The 22,244-nt window shown below is 34.4% G+C and overlaps 1 protein-coding gene and 1 long non-coding RNA gene across 2 annotated transcripts; both read left to right on the top strand.

Moving 5' to 3' along the window:
* The first annotated feature begins 6,108 nt into the window (after positions 1 to 6,108).
* LOC127129198 (uncharacterized) lies at positions 6,109 to 6,851 on the top strand. Its single transcript, XR_007806217.1, has 2 exons — positions 6,109 to 6,490; positions 6,524 to 6,851. It is a non-coding gene; the product is annotated as an uncharacterized LOC127129198 (long non-coding RNA).
* A 544-nt stretch (positions 6,852 to 7,395) lies between these two features.
* On the top strand, positions 7,396 to 11,360 carry LOC127127305 (probable serine/threonine-protein kinase PBL18). Its single transcript, XM_051056452.1, has 5 exons — positions 7,396 to 7,675; positions 8,783 to 9,465; positions 9,767 to 10,024; positions 10,258 to 10,377; positions 10,533 to 11,360. The coding sequence occupies exons 2-5, from the start codon at positions 8,824 to 8,826 to the stop codon at positions 11,169 to 11,171; spliced, it is 1,659 nt and encodes a 552-aa protein (XP_050912409.1). The 5' UTR covers positions 7,396 to 7,675; positions 8,783 to 8,823; the 3' UTR covers positions 11,172 to 11,360.
* Positions 11,361 to 22,244: the final 10,884 nt, after the last annotated feature.

Raw genomic sequence — 22,244 nt, 5'->3', positions numbered from 1 at the left:
TCGAGATCAAAGAAGAATAGTATCTCGGATCCAAGAAAGAGATAGACTCTGAATCGAAGAGCAAGGTAGGCGTTTACCAATACGTGGGATAGCAAGGCTGCCGCTATAGGGTAAAGCCCAAAACAAAGACTGAATTAAGTGTTTGTGCATAGTCCCAAACAACTCTCGATTGATGAGGTGGATTGTCGCTATATCATCCTAAAAGGATGTATAAGGAGAAGTATAATTGATCTCAAAAAGATGATATTGATTGCATAAATGAAGAATGATTGATTAATAAATAGGGTAGCTCGCGAAGAAACTGGGTTCTCCTGCCTACGTATCCTTATAGTGCAATAAGGAAATCGGAGCATTCATAGTTCAACCCACTAGGGTTGAAAGCAAGGTGATTGAGGATGAAAAAGAATACGATTTAATGATTAGTTGAAATGATTAGAATGAAGGATGAATTAATAAGAGACTTGACAGTCGATTAATAGGAATCATACCAAAGTCTATGAATAAGGGCGAATGCTCTTAATAGTTGGGGCCTACACCCCGTATGGAAAGTCGTTCTAGACAAGGATAGGAGAAACTTTGTCTCATTATTCCTTATTACTTAAGGCTCATGGCGTATGATACTTCTTATAACTGACAAGTTGTTGGAGAAGAATCTTCATTGTTGATCCTTGTGTTGATGTTGTTTTGCATGAAGAAGACTTGGTAGTTTATTCGATTCGTATTGCACTAAAGTCTATGAATAAGGGAGAACGCTTGAATAGCTAGGGCATACGCCCCGTACGCAAAGTCGCTCTAGACAAGGACGGGAGAAACTCCGGCTCATCATTCCTTATTACTTAAGGCTCGTATCATACAATTTGAATCGTTTTTACCAAGTTTTGACCTTTGATTTATCTTGTATAATTTGCTGCTTAGTATGACTAAGGACGCCTTGTTTGAGAATCTGACTTGAGGCTTCGAGCTCCACAACTTACAAGAGAAGTCTTGTTAAGTGGCCAAGGGTCTTTTGGTCACTCAATTTAGACTGTGGGATTATACCGGTTCAAAGGATTTAATTGATCAAAATTGCTTTTGATCAATTTGAATCGGAGGGTTTGATTTAATTTGAAAACTAGGTTAGAACTTAATATAATGGTTAGAATTAATCAAACTAATCTAAGGGATCATGTTATAGTTAGTCATGGTTTGATTAAAAATCTATGTCAAAATCCCTAAGGGAAGATGCAATTATGTGGTTAAAATGACAAAATAACCCCTAAGGGGTAAAATGGTCAATTCACAAAAATATTGACATTGAATTAAGTTTATTTATAATTGAAGTCTAATTAGAACCTACAAATTGATTAAATCCTAAAATCTATTTTAACCTGATGTTCAAGAATTAACTAAAATATAATTATTTTCTAATTTCTAATATAATCAAAACTATATCAAAAACCAATTAGAAAATTATACAAAAATCTAATAAAGTCCTAAATTCTAATAAAAATCTAAAGCCTAAGTAAGCCTAATTAAAATGCTAAAAAAACAATTATAAAAAACGTCAATACAAAATAAAATGGAATTAAATGTAATTAAAATGGTAATTAGAAAGTTGGGCCAAGGGGGGTGTAGGCCCTGAATATAGAGTGCAAAATTCAGCAATAGGGCTATAGGACCAACAAAAAAAGCCCAAATATCAAGAAGTGTAGTTGGAGTTGCTAAGTAAAACAGGGGTGTGGAAAGCAAACTATTGAGCTTAATGGTTAAGCCCAACAAAATTTGCAAAGGGAAATGCAAAAATTCAGCAAACTCATTTTGTCTTTTCTACACATCAACTTTCAATTTTCATGCCATAAAGGAACCACCACCGTAGCTCCGGCACCACCGCGTCGGAGGCGACAGAGTTGGTCGAAATCAAGAAAATGCACCATTTTCTTACTCCTCTCAACCTCTTCTATCCTAATCCCTCGTCCATTTTAACTACAAGTTAATCAATTCTGAAAATTGATCTATTAAAGTCAAGAACCCTAAGCATAAAATCTAAAATTAAATGGAGATGGAGGAGAATTAAACCACCAAACCTTGGGGTTTTGATTCTCCACTACATTAGCTACATTGTGGTATCAAAATTTCAGAAACCAAGCAAAGATGAAAATTCACCGATCTGCAAGACGGAGGATTGTCTTGGAACTTGTTGAAATTTGAAGGTGATGAAGATGGAGAAGATGAAGTGAAAATCATAGGTATGCTACTTGGAATCTTTAATCTTCTACTTCTATTATGAACTCCTCCTCTTCAAGAATCAACTCTGAAAAATTCTGAATTTAATTGTTGTTGTTGATGTTGATTATATGAATATATGGATGATTGTTGAAGGCAAGAGGTTTAACTCAATTGATAACAAAATTCAATGTGAAGCTTGCTCCAATGGTGGTTTGAGCTTTGGTGTAGGGAGAGGAATTGGAGAAGATGAAGTGAGAGGAGAAAAATTGAATTTGCAATGAGTAATTTAAGAGAATTCTGATTTTGGTCATTGTCCTCGATTTGATGAGAGTGGTGAGTTTATATAGATTATAGGTTTGGATTAAATGGAGGTTAGGAGTTAGTTTTAATGTGGCTTGGAATTAGTTAAATGAGGCTTGGAGTTAGTTAAAATGGTTTGGAATTAGTTTGAAGAGGTTTGAAGTTAGTTTGAATTGGTTTGGAGTTAGCTTGGGAAGTTTGGTGAATTGAAGCGTTAAGAGCTTGGTTCAATGCATGGATGATATGGTTGGTTGCTGCACAATTATGTAAAGATTTTAATGTGTATTGATGCAAGCATTGGGATTATCTTGGAGTGAAAAGGATAGTGTATTACTGCTGAAAAATGCAGCATTTTTGCTACTGCCAGCAGGTGTAATCGATTACCCTAGACATGGTAATCGATTACCATAAAAAAATGGGTTTTTTAGGCTACTGGAAGATGTGTAATTGATTACCCAAACATGGTAATCAATTACCATCATGAAAAAATGATTTTTTGCTTGTTTTTGATGCATGTGATCATGTGTGAGGCATAATGGCTTGACTTTCTTGGAATGAATGATTGAAATGGAATTAATTGGTCATGGAATGACTAGACCAAATGGACAATGAACTTGTATCAATGAGACTATAAATCAAAGCATGAATGAATCTTGTCATTTTAATAAAACCATGAAAGTAATGGATGAAGTGGGAATGAAATAAGACTCAGATCAAACGGATCATGAGACCATGAGATCAATGAAACATGAATGTAAACATGACTTGAATCAATCACATAACACCATGCATTAGGATTGACTGGGTCAAAGTTTAAAGTTATGTATCAAACAAGAATCTCGAGTCAGGTGAGAAGCCAACTCAAGTGGTGTATTAATGCCATGAACCACAACCAAGGTTTCCACTACCTCAATGCCAACCATAGGGTTCACAAACCTCAAAGCCAAGGACTAGGGTTTTGATGAACCGTGGATCAGAAAGCCAAACCAGGAAAGCACCTGAATACCAACTATCCCTCATTAGGGTTTCAAATAAAGCCCAAAGTTCCACATGCAACACCTCAAACCATGGACCCACAATTAGGGTTCTGAAGTCAGGTTAATTACACAGAAGGTCAAACATAAAATCCCATAGGAACAAAGTCAAGAATTAGGGTTGGGATGTACAAATGAATGTCAAGATGTAGGCCACAAGAGTCAAGGTCCCAAAGAATCCAAAAATTAGGGTTTTTTCTCTACATGATGAGCAATACCACAATCCTCAAGCCAAAACCCTGATTTTCATTAGCCACAAACCCTAAATCTATGATGCATGTTAGCAAGTGTTAATCATGAATGAACGATGCACATGAATGAAATATGAATGAGTCTCGAGCCATAAGTCAGATGAGAAGCGAAAGGGAGGGAAAATTTTTGGGTACAACAAGATGGTGTCAATTTTTCGATGAAGAATAATTATCAAAGTGTGTTGGAATTACATAATGAAGACATTATTGTGACATATCTTATTCAAAAAGACCTGAACTGAATACATTTCCCTTAGTAAGGTTTTCATATTTGGGTTAAGACTTCTCCTTGGCAGGCTTCCTACGAAAAGCAAATTATTCAAAAGAAATGTTATCTTTGGTTCTCACAACTTAGTCTGTCCCGTTTGCTTCACTTATGATGAGACCGTTAATCATCCTTTTGCTAGCTATCCTTTCGCGGTTGAAGAGCGGTGTTTTTAATTGACTTGGTATGAGTTTTAAGGATGTCTAAAACACCATATTTGCATCTTTCAAATCCTTTCGGGGCCAACTCAAAGCCTCTTTAAATTGTAAGTTTGTTGAGTTGTTTTGGCTCCCAATTTGCTGGATCATTTGGATTAATAAGAATGTCATTTTGCAATTTTAAGAATTTGGAGTTTAACTTGATCTTTATTAAAAAAGATTTCTTAAAACTACTTCGTTGCGAGTTGTAAATATTAACTTCTTGTAATTTGTAAATATTAACTTCTTGTAATTTTTAGAATTGGATCTTCATTCCAATTTCATGTATTTTAAAATCTTTGTAATTATTTTTTTTATTTAAGCACACTCCTTAATTCATATTTGTTTATAGAAAAAATATGATATTTATTTTAAAATTATAACTATAATTAAATAATATAAACAAATAGTTACTGTATTAATATTGTGTATGTTGAAATTTTTTAATTTAAAATCACGCTAAAATATTTTTTAAATGATTATTTAACATCAAATTTCAATATGGAGTAATATGTCATTGAATTTTATGTATATTTTTAATTATGTGTAAGTTTTAGAATAAAGTCAATAATTTGATTTTAAAATAATTCAATTTTTTTTATTATTTATTATTATAATATGAAGGAGTGTGAATGAAGGAGTAGTATAATGATTTTATTTCTTTGACCGGCCTGTCACCATCAATCAAGCTGAATTTCGTTGAAAATCGTGGAGCATCATGAAATTACCAAATGGGTCATGGATCCACCAACATAATTTCGTATTCCAATCATTATAACTATGAATATGTAATGAAATGTCTAAAAGGTCCTTTGCTCAAAATATTAGTATGGAGATGTTTTCATGATCTTTTCTTAGAGGAAGATGTTTTCATTTTCCGAATATATGATTTTGTTTGAGAATTTGAAAAGAGGATTTGGGAGGATTTTGAAAAATAAATTTTTAAAAGAATATATAAATTTTTAATTTTTTCTGTGTAAAATAATAAAATATTATTTATTATTATATTTTTATTTTGAAAATATTATAATAATATAAATTATATTTAAATAATTTATTTAAATATTTAAAATCCTCTAAAACCATCGTTTAATACAATTTTTCCCCATAAATTAGAGAGATTCTAATTTTTGAATTAAAAAAATAAAATTCTCCACCTAATTTTTTACGTAATTTTGGATTATGGTTATGTGAGTCTGATTTCAATTTGAGTTTTTGTTGATTTGAATCACGTGACTCGAATCATAAAAAGCTTGATTCGAATCATAGAAGCAACTTTTCTTGTATCTTGGATTTCGATTCAAATTATTTAGTCTCTTGACTCAATTCATACCCTTTGCATGTGACTCGAATCAAATAACATTTTTTTCTCATTTTTGGACTCTCTCTCTTTTTATATATATATATATATATATATATATATATATATATATATATATATATATATATATATATATATATATATATATATATATATATATATATATATATATATATATATATATATATATATATATATATATATATAAACGCTAACTTGTGCCCTTGGGGCACAAGTTAAAAGATGAATATAGAAACAAATTCTTGGAAAATGTGTATTGAATTTATTAGAAACTTATCATTAATAATTTTATTTATTTTTCCAAAACAAATTTTCTATTTGTGGGTTTCTTAACATGTGCCCTTGGCACAAGTTAGCATTTCCCATATATATATATATATATATATATATATATATATATATATATATATATATATATATATATATATATATATATATATATATATATATATATATATATATATATATATATAAACCTTTTCTCAAATCTCATTCATAATGTTTATAACATACACATCACATCCACATTATGATTTACAACTCACAACACCCGTTTTCTCTCAACTTTCAAAAAGAATTTTGAATCTTGTTTTGAGTTTTGCAAACAAAATATCTTCATTTTCACCCTCTTACATTATCCATTGTCATTTAGATTAAACTCTCATCTTAGGGTGTGAGATTTGTGAGGAGGATCGTTATTGTTATTAATATTTTCTTTGAAGATTTCTCGAGGATTTCAGGGATTTGCATCTATGTGCGTGGTTGTGGTTGAGATCGAAAAAATTCACCAAAAAGGAATGAGGTTCTTCTCTCAAAGACTACTTTGGTAGAGTTGTATGGAAGCCTGTAGTCAGAGTTAAATTTTTTCTCATTTTTAGACAGTACAAGGATCGGAGGTTCTTCTCTCAAATTCACCAAAAATGAATGAGGTTCTTCTCTCAAATTCACCAAAAAGGAATGGGGTTCTTCTCTCAACGAACATTGCAAAATAAAAGATTAGAACAACATTCTTGGAGCTGGAAGATTTAAGTCAAATTAGAGTAAAAATTTCACAAGAGTTCAACTTCAGTTATTGTGTAAAAGACAGAGAGGCTTGATAGCGAGTTCGTTTGTAAGTTTAGGTTTTATTAGATTGAGACTTTAAATCGTTCTTGTTGTTATTACACCTCAAGGCTATGATATTAGATTTCTTATTGCATTGAAAATATTAATTTTATTCAACTCCTAATTCATTCAATAAACATATTGATTATTTTAGGTATTCGTTTCATCTACTGTCTATTTAATATTCTAATTGAGTTAGATTGAAACTTTAAATCGTTCGTATTGTTGATTACTACATCTCAAGGCTATGATATTGGATTTCATATTGCATTGAAAATATTAATTTAATTTAAGGCTATCTAATTTATTTATCAACTGTTTAATAAATTAAAAAAAATGAAATTTAATTTTTCCATAATACCCGAAAAGAGTACTTACAGCGAAAGGGGCATTATCATTTTTCCCACAATACCATAATATGATTAAAAAATTAAAAAAGAAACTAACAAATCATAAAGAATTGACCGGTCAAAGAAGCTCATAAAGACAACTAAGTTGGTCAAAGTTGAAACAAACAATCCAATCCATTTGTGATTAATAACAAAACCGAGGGCATTCAAACTCATTTTCAACACAAAAACCCAAAAATAAAAGCCAAATCAAACAAGCAAAGAAAAGGGCAAAATTGTAAAGATCCCAAAATAAAATAAAATAAAGCAGATCTTGTGTTTGGTGTTTAATGAAACAAAACATTATTTTAATGAATAAATAAATTTGGGTATTGGGTAGGTTTGACCACTGCTCATTTTCTCTCTCTTAATATTCATTTTCTTCTTCTCTCTCCTCACTTCAATATTCTTCATTCTCTCTCTGAAATCTTCACTTCACAGCTTTTCCAATCTGCTTTCTTTGACTCGATAAGGTGGTTATTATCGACCAATTCAAACCACAATCTTTTTTTCTTTTCGATTTTACCATTTTTTTTTGCGTTTGAATCGCTTCAGTTTGAGTTGCATGAGCTCCCATTTCTCCACCAGGTTCGTTCAATTTCAGTGTTTCCATTTTGCTTTGGAATTTTATGTTTTTTTTTTCTGATGATTTTCTTCAATCTCTGTTTTTTTTGTTTGTAATATGTCCTTTTTTATTGTTTTTTGAGAAAGTTATTAATTAGGATGTTATTTTCCACCTTGGATTTTTTTTCTTGTTTATAGTGAAACTAAATTGAATATATGGGTTTATGTATAATTTTATGGATCTGAATTGATTTTCTACCTTGGAATTTTATGGATACGCGAGTTGGAAATAAAATTTATGAGGCTGAACTGAACAAGTTATTCCTTAAAATGAAATTGGGGTGAAAGGATTTAAGTTATGCTCACAGGAGAAGCTATAATTCAGACAAAAATTGAAAATCAAATTGGACATTTACTGAAAATTAATGATGAAATATTGATGCACATATATCAGTAGTTATGCACTTGATAATTTGAATCGAATCACATGAACTGCGATTCGGTTCATTTTTTCATTCAGAGTCCTTTCTCCAGAATATAGATCACATAGAATTGTTTTTCTTGCTAGAATCAAATACCAAATAGCGCACGAATTGTTCTGGAACCATAGGAATCTTAATTCTGTGTCTGCAAAGATGGTCTTTGTTATAAGTGTTTAGGGGCATTGTCAAATCAAGTGCCTCCCAATTATAGGGGCATGAGGTTACATGGATGCTCCATTGAGGATAAGTCATTGGCGGTGGTTGGATGATTTGGCATTGTCGATATTGGTAGTTGAGTTTGTTAGAGTTGAGAAACGCTGCTGATCTGTCGTGGACAGCTGCTAGGAACACAGGACTGTCGGCATAAATTAGAGTTGTTGTCGACACTTTTTTCTAATAGTGTCGACGAGAAGTTATGTTCATAGAAATGAAAGGGAAGAAATTGTTCTTTTTTGTATACATACTTTTATAATCGATCATGATTCACAAGCTTTATATTCATGGTTGGGCATAATTTAGGAGAAAATATGAGCCACACATGCTTTATAATTTTATCGTGTTTTCTTGCTTTTCCTTCAAGCGTTACCGTATCAAGTCCCTATATCATATTGATGAGAATGAATTTATGTTCAATTTTCTTTTTATGCAGAGATAAACAGTTCTCTACAACAACCTAGTTCTGGACAAAGGATGGGGTGTTTCACGGTAAAGAAGAGCAAGAAGAAGAAGTCTGATCAATTTGCTTATGTAAAACGCATAAGCCATAACGACCATGCACCTTCGGTGCTTCCTGAACCTCAAACTCCTACTCGTTCACTACAGTCTGCACCTCCTAGTTTTAGGACCAGAGTGAAACCCATTCAACCTGTTAATAAAGTTGCTAACAATAGAGCACGGGCATTATCTGCTCCATCAACTCTTGATGCAGCAGATCAAGATGCTTTGGCCTCAATTGAGTATGAGGAACAAGAAGAGTCAAGATACCGAGGAGGAGGAGGAGGAGGATCAATGAAGGAACAACGTTCTGCTAGTCCACAACCTTTACCTCTTCCATCTCCTCAGGGAGGTAGTACACTGAAAGCTATTGGCAGCTTTAAGTTGGGAACTGCTAGTGGTCCTCTACATGCATCCGGACCTTTGCCGCTTCCACCTACTGGTTCACTTAGGAATTTTCCGTATGAGGAAGTTGCTACTGCTTGCCACAATTTCTCTTCTGATCGATGCATGTCTGAGTGTCTTTCATCCACCATATACAAAGCTTACTTCGGTGATGATCCTTCAAGTTCAAAGAAATTTGAAGCCACTGTCACACGCCTTCACCCATCATCTCAGGTGATATTCTGAACCTTATGTTTTTTTTAGTTGAACTCACCAATAAATGCAACCAAGGAATTGGATTGCTTTTCAGTTTTTCACTAGTTTCTCTTCAATTTGCCATACACAGTGTTTAAGCTCCGTTCTTGCTATCCTCTTTACTATGTTATGTCTCGATGCATATGAATATGTTATTGTTGCCAAATCCTTGCAAATTGTTAGTGTTGTTAACTTTATGATTTTCTTGACATTAAAAATGATTCTAAATGACTTGAAAAAACCTCTCTGAAGTGGTCTAAAATCATCTGTCTTTTTTCAGGGCTCGAAGGAATTCATAAACGAGGTCAATACTCTCGCAACTTTGCAACATCCAAACCTTTGTAAACTACTAGGATTTCATGCACGTGATAGTTCAGAACATAGAATGTTGGTCTATGAGAGGCTATACCATGGAAGCTTGGACCGCCTATTGTATGGTAGATCTGATGGACCATCAATTGATTGGAATACAAGAATGAAAATTGCAATGTGTGCTGCACAAGGTCTTACTTTCTTGCATGAAGAAGGGCCTTTTCAGGTAATTAGTAAATCATATTGGATATATTGAACTTAAGAAACCTTGTGTTGTTATGTTATGTCAGCTTTATCTGTTACCAAGTGAGTGCTAAAAGACGAGATTTATATATATTTTTTCATGTTATGGACCGGGTGATTTCAAGAATGTCATCATTAGTATATTGTTTCCACAGGCCAATTTTACAATTTTGTGTGCATCTTTATCTTTGTTGATATGTCTCTTTATATCTGCAGGCAATGTATAATGAATTTTCAACAGCCAACATACAGATTGACAAAGATTTCAGTGCTAAGCTTTCCGGGTATGGTTGTGTCGGACATATTCCCGAGGAAGAAATTTCAAGCAGTTCATCTGTAAGTACTTTGATTTAGCCGTCTTTTTTGTAATTCTAATATTATATTTAGCTAATGTTCTCTACCTTAGGATCTTCATATTTATTTATCCTGAATAATTGTTTCCATAATTCTTGCTCACTTTCGTTTTATTCACGAATTTTATTATTATTCAGGCTGTTGGAAACCTATCAATGGAGACACTGGAGAAAGGAATGCTCACACCAAAGAGCAATGTGTGGAGCTTTGGAATTTTTCTTCTGGAATTACTTACCGGAAGAAAGAATCTCGATAGTCGTCACCCCAAGGAAGAGAGGAATTTAGTCAAATGGAGCAAACCTTTCTTAGCTGATAATTATCGTTTATCATTGATCATGGACCCTCAACTCAAAGGCCGCTTTCCATCCAAAGCAGCAAGAACAATAGCCGACATTGCACAAAGATGTCTCCAAAAGGAGCCATCAGATCGACCAACTATGAGAACTGTTGTCGAGCATCTCAAAACGATACAGGATTTGAAGTACTCTTGCAGGTTCCCACTTCAAGAACCGGCACCATCATCTGGAAAAGAAATGTTTAGATCACCGAGCCTTAATGGTATCGTATGCCCTGCACCTAGGTTGAGTTTCTCTCCTTCACGGCCATCTGTAGCCCCGCCATCTGTTTCTCCTCCAAGATGGTCCGGCGTGCCTATCCCCCCACCTAGAGCTTGTTCGACTCTCTCTTTGGAAGAGCTCGAAAGGCAAGAAAGCCGTAAGTCATCGTCCTCGGCCTCTCGGAGGGTTAGTGTTGAAGGATTTTTAGTGTCTATATAATGTTCATTTTTTATTTTTTTTGGTGTGGTTCAACACAAATTTATAGGAGATAAAGATGTGGTTCTTCCACCTTTTAATCCCTCAGCGTGATGCCCTGAGGTGATGTTCTTTTGTAGATAGTGCAAAGGTTGGTAGACTGGGTTCAATTAATAACCCTTTTATATGAAAATTTATATATATTTTAGCATATTTTTATTCTCTTTCCTTGGCTGAAAAGAAAATATATGTGATATGTATATGGCACGAAAGAAGGCTGCTTTGCCAAGATTAATAATCTATTATGGTTCTGTTCGGTAAAATTATCTGATAGCGGATAGTTGATGACTGATGATCGGTAATTTTGATTTTGAAGTGGAGCATGAGGAACAACATGTTTATTTTCTTATAAAGTTAAATTTGTATTAACATAAAACATATAGCCAAAAAAGCACATAAGGTGTGCCAAGCTAGACAAACCAAAGTTCTATAGTACATCAAAGATACAAGAAGCATTCAGAAATAGAGGTTGAGATTTAGGCCAAACAAACCTGTTCAAAATGATAAATTTTTTGTTGGAAAGATATGCGTTCTTTGTACCATACTTCAGAGTGATATTCATACAATATTTGCAGTGCAGTAGGCTATCAACAAAGTGTAACTGTATTGTTTTAAGTGGGAACTTTATGAGAGACTGGTATGTGATTCATCCCAATAATTTATTTGGTTGAAAGTTTAAGTCGTTACTTTTTGCTATGTCTATCGAACAAATCACTAATTCAAGTTATGTTGTTCATGAATTCAACAAATCATTTAAGTTTTTGTTGAAGTATCATGAATTCAACAAATCATTTAAGTTTTTGTTGAAGAATTTGTTTAATTATGTATTAAAATCTTATCTGATGAAGAGAAAGGAAATATATTTTAAGATTGTAGAAATTAAAAAATAGAAAGAAAAAAATAGACAGAAAGTCTGAAGAAGATGATGGGGCTGTGGGGGCGGTCTGGCGGGTGGTCGTCGGTAGTTTTCCGTCTGCCAACCCGATGGTGACAATGGGACCCGATGGTGGCAATGGGAGGTGGCATTGATATGACGATAATTTGACTTCATTTTGGTACTTTGTGGATATTCGACTTTCGTTTCAATTCGTGGATATGTTCATTATTGTTAGAATATTATTAATATCTTTTGTATTTATTTAAACATACTCTAAGATACTTAAAGATAATCTGATATACAAAGAGACACTTTAAGATACTCTAAATTAATTAAAATGGTATTATAATTTTTTATTCTAACAATTAATGAGTTCTGTTTTGGATCCATTAAAGATCAATTGAATTTTAGTAGTTATAAATATCAATTCGTGTTATATATATATATATATATATATATATATATATATATATATATATATATATATATATATATATATATATATATATATATATATATATATATATATATATATAGATAGATAGATAGATAGATATAGAGACCCTTGGTAGAAAATAAGATTTATTTTTTGGAACTTGAATGCTTATTTTCTTTTAACTCATTTGTAACATTTTGCAACAATTTTTGAAAGTATAGTGAAAGAGAAAGTGTTGCTTATAAATATGTCACATGCAAGTATATGTGTATGTTTAAAAGTAGCAAGTGATAAAAAGTAAGGATATCATACCCATAGGAAGTGAATGTTATTTAGGTTGATTTTGTAATAAACTATCTTTTTAACTTAAACATGAGCAAAGATAAAACTAATATAAGAATGTCACAAGTTCAGTTTTTCTCCTTTAAATCAGATCTAATTCGTGCAAGGTGAGAAGGAAAAGATATCAAGAGAGTATATGTTGAGCTAATGTCCATTAATGTTAAAGAAGTAACTATATGTTCATGATGTGCAGTGTCGTGCCAACAAAGGTCAGAGTGGTTTGGAGGTGCATTTCCACAACATCAAAGCATGCATTTTTAGGGCAAGAGCACAAATCTCTAAGCCACATTTATAACCATAAAATACGTTTGTTTGTATTATGAAATCCCTTATAGTTGTAGTTCCTTATCTCTAGGTGAACTAATCAAGTGAATATCTTTATTCTACTCTTTTCAACTACTTTTATTATGAAATTTACTTGTTGTTGGATCTCTCACAACAACAAGTTATTATCTTTTTCTAAGTTGATCAGTCAAAGAATCAAATTTATAAGCAAGTTAACACATAATAAAACAAGACACTAAATAACACATCACTTAAAATAAAAACATCATAACACTAACTTCCCATATCCTCAACATACAAAAGGTTTAACTCGTGATGAGCTGAGTACAAACTACAGACATGATTCTCAAAAGATACATTCTTAAACAAATACTGAAAAAGAAATGTAAACCTAAGAGTAATTTGAAGACTTCTTGAGATGAATAATCAGCAAGAGATAACTCTAGTCGCGTCAGGGTTCAGCAACTTGTACGAGTAATGGTGAGAAGAATAAACTCTCTCTTTTTCTCCACTAATCTCACATTGTTATCTTCTATAATGTGATTATGAATAATATTGAACTCTCTTCTCTTTCTTCAGCATGGTCTATTTATAAGTCTTCACTAGAGTTTCTTGAGATGTCTTGGATCATGGGCAAAAAAAAAGGAAATTAAATCAAGCTCATTACATGAATCAAAGCCTTCACATCATTCTATCTACTTAGCAAGAAAATAATTTGGTACAAGGGAACAATTGTGGGAGACAAGGCATCTTGTGATAGACTGCCAAAGCAGGGTGCGGGCAACGCTGTCCTTTCTTGCAGAGTGCGTAGAATGGTGGTTGTACTATTATACCATCTTTGTCTTCTAGTACCCCTTGATCTTATCCACTTAATTCAAATGAATTTTCTTCAATACATAGCAGAGATTCCCTCCAATACATCAATCCTTTTGCACTTTTCCTAGGAACTCGACTACTTTCTCCATTCTCCTTCTTTGGCTGAGTTCACCTTTTTGTTTCAGCTTGTGCTCCCAGTTGTTGACCACTGCAGTCTTGCCTTAGCTCGACAAAGTTAACCTTAAATCAAGCAACAAACACATCAAACAAACAAAAGGGAGCACCTATTGTGCTTCATGCTTAATTACTACAAAAGAACCAAAATAAACTAAAAATAACAACTTAAGATGCAATAAACTAGCAATAAAAAAACTAAGGTGTGCAATAACTCACAAATAGTGGGTTATCATAGAGCTTTTCTTTTCCAAAGTAGATCGTTTGATCGAACTGAGTAAACACATTATTATGTTACTTGTCTTTTATCTTCTTCAGCCTTATTGTGGATTTTCTTTCACTTTTGACAGATAGTTATGTTGCTTCAAGTCATTTATTTTGGTTGTCATTTATCTTTGTCCCTATGGATGGAAATGAGCAGGGTTTGGGTAGGGTAATATAGTACCCGTCCCCATACTCGCAGTTGAAAAAAATCCATGTATCCGAATCCATACCCGCTTGGGTACCAATATTGGCACCCGTGCTCGTATCCTATGGGTATGTAAGTGCCAGTACCCGTACCCGTTACCCGTATTTCTAATAAAAATAAATATATCAAGTATAAAATATCATATTATTTTAAGTTTTTAGCAACATTAAAAAGTTTTTGAAAAAATCTATGGTTGAATTATGAAATAAATGATCACTTATATTAAACCTGCAGTAGTTTAAAATTGATGTATTTTTAAAAATTGACACACATTTATTTTTATATAATAATATAAATTTAAATATATAAATATATATTGTGCGGGTATGGGGCGGGTTGGGTACTAAGGTATCCATCCCCGCTTATTTAAGTGGGTAATTACCTGAGCCCATGCCCGTACCCATGTATGCGGGTTTTTACCCTACCCGTTGTGGATATTTTTGTGGATACCCATTTGGGATGAGTCAAAAATTGTCATCCCTATTTGTCCCCACATATCAAAAAATTTAGTGTGTTTGAAACTTTAAATAAATATAAAGTGATTTAAATTATTCTATATATTTTTCATAAGTAGTGGCACCCACCATAGGAAAAGTGGTAGTGTTTAAAAGCGAGCACCATAAATAAATGAGAGATTAAGAAGTTTCCATAGACAACAATTTTGGATTGTGGTAAGTGAAAATGCAAGCAATTTTAACTCAAGAGAAGTCTATTGAAGCAATTAAAGATGAGACATTGATGCATGTACACCTAACATAAGCAAAGAAAACTGAGATGGGGAATAAGGTCAAGGATATCATTATCTTGTGCGTTAGGGATAAAGTTATAAGGGAAGTATCTAGGAAGAAGATTGTGACTTCATTGGAAAAACTTGAATCATTGTATATGACAAAGTCTTCAGATCACAGGTTGTGTCTCATACAATAACTCTTCTCATTATAAATGGTAGAGAACAAATCCATAGTGAATCGTTTGACATGATTTCACAAGATTACTGATGATCTTGATAATATTGAGGTGAATATTTATTATGAATAATTTTTTTACTCTTGTTAAGCTTATTACCAAGATACTTTGAGAACTTCAAAGACGCCATTTTTATAGTGAAGAAGGTACTACTATTTTTTTGTGATCCAAAAACAATTCAAATGTGAAATATTTGAAGATTAATGATAGTTATGTATGATTAAATGTATAAAGAGGAGGAAATGAGCATTAGAGAGATTTCCAACTCAAAGAGATTTTACAAGTCAAAGGTAAAAAGATTTACTTGTCAGAAAGCCAGTCACTTCATAAGAAATTATCGTGAGAGGATGGACAACGATGATAATGTTCAGATTATAGTTGCTTGTGATGAGGATAGTTATAAGAATAATGGTGCACTAGTGGTGTCAAGTTTGGAGACTAAAGATGGTTGGGTCATGAACTTGGTTTGCTCTTATCACATAAGTACAAAAGAAGAATACTTTGAGACTTTGAAGTCAGAGCAAAGTGGAATAGTTATCCTTGTTAGCAATAAGGCTTATAAGATTTATGGTATTGGTACAATCAAAATTAAAATGTTCGATGAAAATGAGTTTCTTATTTACAATGTGAGGTATGTTCTAGAGCTCAAGATTTTTTTTATCTATAAGCATGTTTGATGATTTATGCTATTGCACTTGGGCTGAACATGAGGTGTTAAAGGTTTTACATGATGAAGTGGGCATAACTAAAGGGTCTAAAGTATGTGGTTTATATATTTTAGAAGGTTTCGATATTATTGTTCATTTATCATCAAATAGTGAAGACTTTCATGACAAGAATAAGCTATGCATTTTGAGGTCAATGCATGACGGATGTTTCATAGCACTTTAATGAGTTTTGCAGAAGACAAGGGATGAAAAGCATATTACCGCCAAGTTGTCATTGAGTTTTAAGGGTAAGGTTGGTGTCAAAGTAGCTTGTTTGGTCGACATAAATTTATTGACAAGAATAAACTTCCAAATATCTATGGTAATTTGTAGTAGGATAACTAAAAACTAATGTTATTCGAAGGTCACCAAATATTTCTTATTGTACAAATCAGGCTAATTAAGCTTAATGGTAAAGTTGTGGATTGTATCATCAACGATTATCCAAGAAGTGAGAAGGGTAATGAGCTATTGGGAGTGGAACCTAGAGGATTGAAGTTCCTCAACCGTAAATGTATTACTCCTAATGACTTTCTTCAAAAGAAGAAAATTAATGACATTGGGATGAATGTTTTAGAAACTATGATGGAGAAAACTCAGTTTGAAGTGGAAGTTCCTACTATGGATACTAGTAGTATTATGGGAACAATTATAGAGGAATATGATTATCATTTGACTCGTGATAAGGTAATAAGGGAGATTGTACGATCTCAAAGAGACGATTATGCAGACCTTGAGTGGTGTTCTTTGAATGTGGATGAAGGGTTGCAAAACAAAAAAACAGGGACCTTTAGGAAGGCATTCAAAATTAAGAAAAGTAAAAAATGGTTGAAGAACCATGCTTGTGGTATTTTTAGATTACCTAAGTAGGAAAAAGTGATTGGAAGCAAGTGGATGAAAGTGGTTGTTGTTCGTAATATCAACAAAAAAGGCAAGTATTTAAGATTATCGTCTCCACAAAGACTAGTGTGATTTAAAAATCATCCAACTCTTGCTTCTAAACATATATAATCTTATTATAATTTGTTTAGTTAAGTTTGACTCATTGTTTTAGCAATTGGATATTACAATTATCCCATCGCACCTTACTAATATAGAATATGCACCTCGCGTAGGCGAAACTTACATTATTCGATACTAGTCTCGATGAGTGCTAAAACTTGGAAAACATAAACTTAATATTTAATTTGAGGGAATTTGCAATTATTCTGATCTCATCGGCTTATTTATCATATAAATAGTCTCTCACATGCATCAACATACATTCACATGCATTAACATACATACAAAATAAAACCTTTATGGCCCATATCGCAATTGTTCTCTGTTGAATGTAATTTTAAGTGTCGGGTTTTTGTTATCGTCTCCACAGGGATTGTGAGATATCACCGCCTTTCGACAGTTGTTTCAATTCTTAGCTTAAGGTAACAATGGGGTTTTGGTGTTTGTCACGGTATCTTGCATAAAAGTGTAATAAAATGCGGTAAAAGTTTTGGTTTTAATATTTGAGAAATATTGCCAAAGTTAGGGTTCGACGATCACTTTGCATGTATATGTTCGATCAAAAAAACTTATAAACTCCTTTAGATGATAAACTATTTCACAAAGTCCTCCCAATGTGTTTATCTCTAACACACATTGTGAGTTTTCCCATTTTGATCCATTGTTTATCTCTAACACAATCTATCAAAATGACAACTTTTTGGTTCAACCTTATGGTGAACAAAATCATTCATTACTATCTCTAGCTAACAAACAAGATTGGATGAAAACCTAGGTTAAGAGTTGGTAAACATCTCTCGATCATAAACCAACACAAAGAGTTTTGAATAAGAACAAAGTTTTCACCATATATTCACTATTAAAGAGTTTACAAATGAAGATCATCCCATTTACACACAAAGCTAATGATCATCTACATCTAACCTTGACAAAATGAAGGACTTAGCTACTCATTTTCATGGTAGCTTGGTCAACAAGTTTCGGAAGAAGGTTGATCAACATCCGAGTCGAATAATCGAGATTGGATGGGAATCCACCTTCTTTTTGTGAAAGATTGTTAAAAGATGAAGAGAAATGATTTCTAGGTCACAAAAGATCCTAAGAGCAATGCTGGAAAAATATCTTAAAAGTACAAAAGTATGGAGGTGTGAAAGTCTGGCTCCAAAAAGTAGCCCTTGCTACTTATAGAGCTGCTACTGAGCTGTCATGCTCGCTAGGCGAGCAGAATGGCTCGCCTAGCGAGCCCCTAAATGAGGCACCTGCGCCCAGAGAAATAACCTTTGCCAGACTGTCATGTTCGCTGGGCGAACAAAACCTTCGCTAGGCGAAGCCCACGCTTCAACCTTCGCTCCAGCGAGCTTGAGAGGTTTTGCTACTGGAATGCTCGCTGGGAGCTCGCTAATGGCTCGCCTAGCGAGTGAGTGCTGGTTGCGCTTTTCACCAAGTCTGGACGTGTTCGCTACACACTTCGCTGGCAGCTCGCCTAGCGAATTTGTTGATGTTTGCCACTGTAAAATACTGGAGCTTTTCGCTGGGTTCTCGCTGGGCGCTCGCCTAGCGAGCAAGCTGATGAATGCATCATTTCTTTGGTCCCTTTGCCAACTTTCTTGTGGCTTCATTTTCTATTATTTCATGCCTAATTCCTGCACAATAACACACAAATCAAAGGTACCAAGATCGTTTATCATTGTATTGCAATTCATCAAAAACAAAGGTTGTTTCGAACACTTTAGCAAGGAAACGGAGTGAAAGATACCCATATTTGATAGCTCAAATAAGCACTTTTGGGTATCTAACAACTCTCCCCAACTAGATTCTTGCTTGTCCTCAAGCAAAGTATGCCTCTTGAAGGACAAGAGGATTTGCATTAAGAAAAAGGTTTCTCCGAAATCGGATAAAACGGCTCAAACACAAGTGAATCAGCAGATACAAATTTCCAACGGTTAGAATAAAATAATACACAAGAACTAAGACTTAGTAGCAATGCGAAATATGTATCTATCTACAACAATATTATCTTGAATGAATCACCCTATCTCTCCTCTTCGAATAAGGATTGAAGAAATTACGCGTTTGCAACCGCGGGAATAATCTCACTCTCTAACAAACAATGAAGAAATCAATTCAACTCATACAATGTCTAACAATTATAAATGGTAATGTGGAAGCACGAAGATCACTAAGGGCTTTTCGGTTGAAGCTTGGTTAGGTTAACAAACAAGGGTCATTTCTAAGGCCATTGAAAACGAAATTGCCGATGCAAAAGAGACATTCATTGTACATTATTCACACATCTCAACTTCGTTCCATTTATTTCTCATTTGAAACCTTCACAACTCTTATTTCACAACTGAATTTTTATTTTTCACTATTTTTCTTCCAAGCAAACATTCATTTTTATTTTCTCTATTTTTTTCTTTTCTTTCACATCATATTTACAAAACAGATGTTTCTCATTTCTAATAAAAAAATTTTTTATATGCTTGCTCGGTTTTTCAAGAGTTGTGGCACTTACCGATTCTCATTTTCGTTCTCCCCAACTTATTTCTTACTCACCCTAAGTGAATGCTCTTGACTTTTTACGGCAAAAGAACAATTATCAAAAAATTTCGGGTTTCAAGAAAAAGATTTTTGAAATCTCGCTTTATTTCAAGCTGAGATTCAATTGTTTAAGCTCAAAGGGGTTAACGAATACTCTCTCTGCTCACAGGTAAGTTGTATTTGGAACTGGTTGTGCTCGATAGAAAACAAGTGCCTTGATCATTTCTAATTGCTTCCACATATTCACAATAATAAAAGACAAAGCATGAATCAAATGAATCAACAAAGCTTATTAGAATCCAGCATTTAAGTGTAAAATGGAGGTTTCCTCACAATTTGTGGTTTTAAGTCCTAGATGAAACATTCAATCAATTATGTTGCAAAAAGACAATACTCAATTACAAAAAAGAGTAAAGTTCTTAGTGCATTCTAAAATTCTAGCTGGAGGTAACCATGTACCTTAACATTGTTCACTTGTTTATTTTTATCATTGCCATCCAAACTCGGATGCACCTTCATTGGATACTTCTTTGAGGAGCAACCAATCTAGAAGGTTTGACACTCAACCAACCAAAAATTTATTAAAACAGAAGAAATTTAAAACATAAATAATAACATTACTTCAAAATTTAAATTTGTTCATGGGGGACAAAACACCCCAAAAGTACATAGCCAAAATTAAAATACACAATTCTGAAAATACAATAGAAATAAAACATAATATGAAAAATAAAATAACTTAGCCCTCCAAGGACTCAGAACCCTCATCACTACCGGCTTCAGAACCGGTAGCCTCATCATCATCATCATCATCTCCATCAGCAGCACCAGAAGAAGCACCAGCACCCGCCCCCTGTCCAAACACAGGCCTGTCCACAGGCCAGCTAGCGTTTTGCAGAAATTGCTCACGCGTCATCAATGAGTGATCACCGGAGGGGTCACGTCCCTGCAACTGTAACAGCTGCATAGAATCGTGCATATCGAGCATGGCGCGCTGAGTTGCCGCCATCCAATAGCTAATGTAGTTGCAGACAGCCTGCAGGAAAGGATCAGATCCAAGAGTAGAAGTACCAGGACCATCAGAAGCCCCGGTAACCTCAGCAGCTGAACTACCTCGTACATTCTTCGATTTGCAATACTTGGCCACGTAACGGTCATCAATGGGTGGCGGGATCCTTGCTTGACCCCTTGAGGGTAGCCTCACCCTCGCTTGCAGGCACAAACTCATGATTTGGCAAGGGAAAGCCAGGGGACAATTCACTCGTGCCCCCGACTTTAGCCCGCTTTCAATCACGGACTTCAGCTCATAAGCAATAATCCTCGCCACATCAATCTGGACGTTAGCGAGGATGTTGTGTACCAAGTGTGCCACTGGGATCGGCACTGTAGAAGTATGAGACTTGGGTGCGATGTTTGTAAGAACCAACAAAAGAATCAGTTGAGCCAAGGGAGTCATGTCCTCCCTATGGTATCTCATGGGAACCCCAGATGGGTTCAGCTCAACTGATTTCCCTCTCAAAAGCAGGGCAGCAGAAATTGCATCAGTATCCCGGTGAAGCCTTAATTCTTGATGGTAGGTGTCTCTCTCCTCGGCTCCCAGTTGGAGCGGTTCACCCAGGACACGGTTAATTGCATCCCGATCGAACGCAACAAGACGGTCGGACACTCTAGATGTCCATGTAAATGGCTCGTCATCATCCGGCAGTGCGTTCGCATAAAATTCATGCACCGTTGCGATATCGTAATGCTCCAGGGGGGATATTAACCGATCCCACTTTTTGCTGTTGATCAACCCGGCGAATGTTCGGTTCGTGCCTTCAGGGTTGATTAAGAATCTCTTTTCCGGTAATATCTTTCGTTTTTCCAAAGCAATATATCTTGCGGCTTGCTTTGGCCCGACAAACTTGTCGGTGTCGAATTATATTGGTACGGAACGAGATGTGTTCCCACCCTTTCTCTTTTTCGAAGCTCCGGATCTGGATTCCATCTGCAAAACATAAAGAGGAAGCAACACAAACACAAAACAGATTAGAAAGCAAAACCAGGATTCCAACTACTGTCATGCTCGCTGCTGCTTCGCCTAGCGAAGTGGCAGCGAATGCTCGCCTTTGGTTCGCCTAGCGAGGTGCTAGCGAACTTTACGGGTTTTTGGGTTCTGCTATGTTTACAGTGAAATTTTGGCAAAACCCAAGTTCTCATGTAATCTATTTCAGAACAAAATGATCTATCAAGAAAAGAATCGTTCTAGGATACATGTACTTCGAAACCCACATGCAAAACCTAAAGTTTCCCACATGCACAACCTAAAATACCCATTCCCCCAAATTCACCCTAAATGACATGCAAATCAGAAATGTACAAAGTTCAAACATAAAGAAATGGAATTAGGGCAAACCTTAGCAAAATAGATTAATTGAATTTG

The sequence above is a fragment of the Lathyrus oleraceus genome, chromosome 3 (genome assembly GCF_024323335.1).
Source record: "Lathyrus oleraceus cultivar Zhongwan6 chromosome 3, CAAS_Psat_ZW6_1.0, whole genome shotgun sequence".
NCBI classification, from domain to species: Eukaryota; Viridiplantae; Streptophyta; class Magnoliopsida; order Fabales; family Fabaceae; genus Lathyrus; species Lathyrus oleraceus.
This window is presented reverse-complemented; position numbering and strand designations above follow the sequence as displayed.

What these genes read in the sequence shown, in the direction of transcription:
- LOC127127305 (XM_051056452.1), top strand. Translation starts at nt 8,824, where the DNA reads ATGGGGTGTTTCACGGTAAAGAAGAGCAAGAAGAAGAAGTCTGATCAA. An exon ending in GCCTTCACCCATCATCTCAG is followed by an intron (nt 9,466 to 9,766) that starts GTGATATTCTGA and finishes GTCTTTTTTCAG; the next exon opens with GGCTCGAAGGAATTCATAAA. An exon ending in AAATTTCAAGCAGTTCATCT is followed by an intron (nt 10,378 to 10,532) that starts GTAAGTACTTTG and finishes ATTATTATTCAG; the next exon opens with GCTGTTGGAAACCTATCAAT.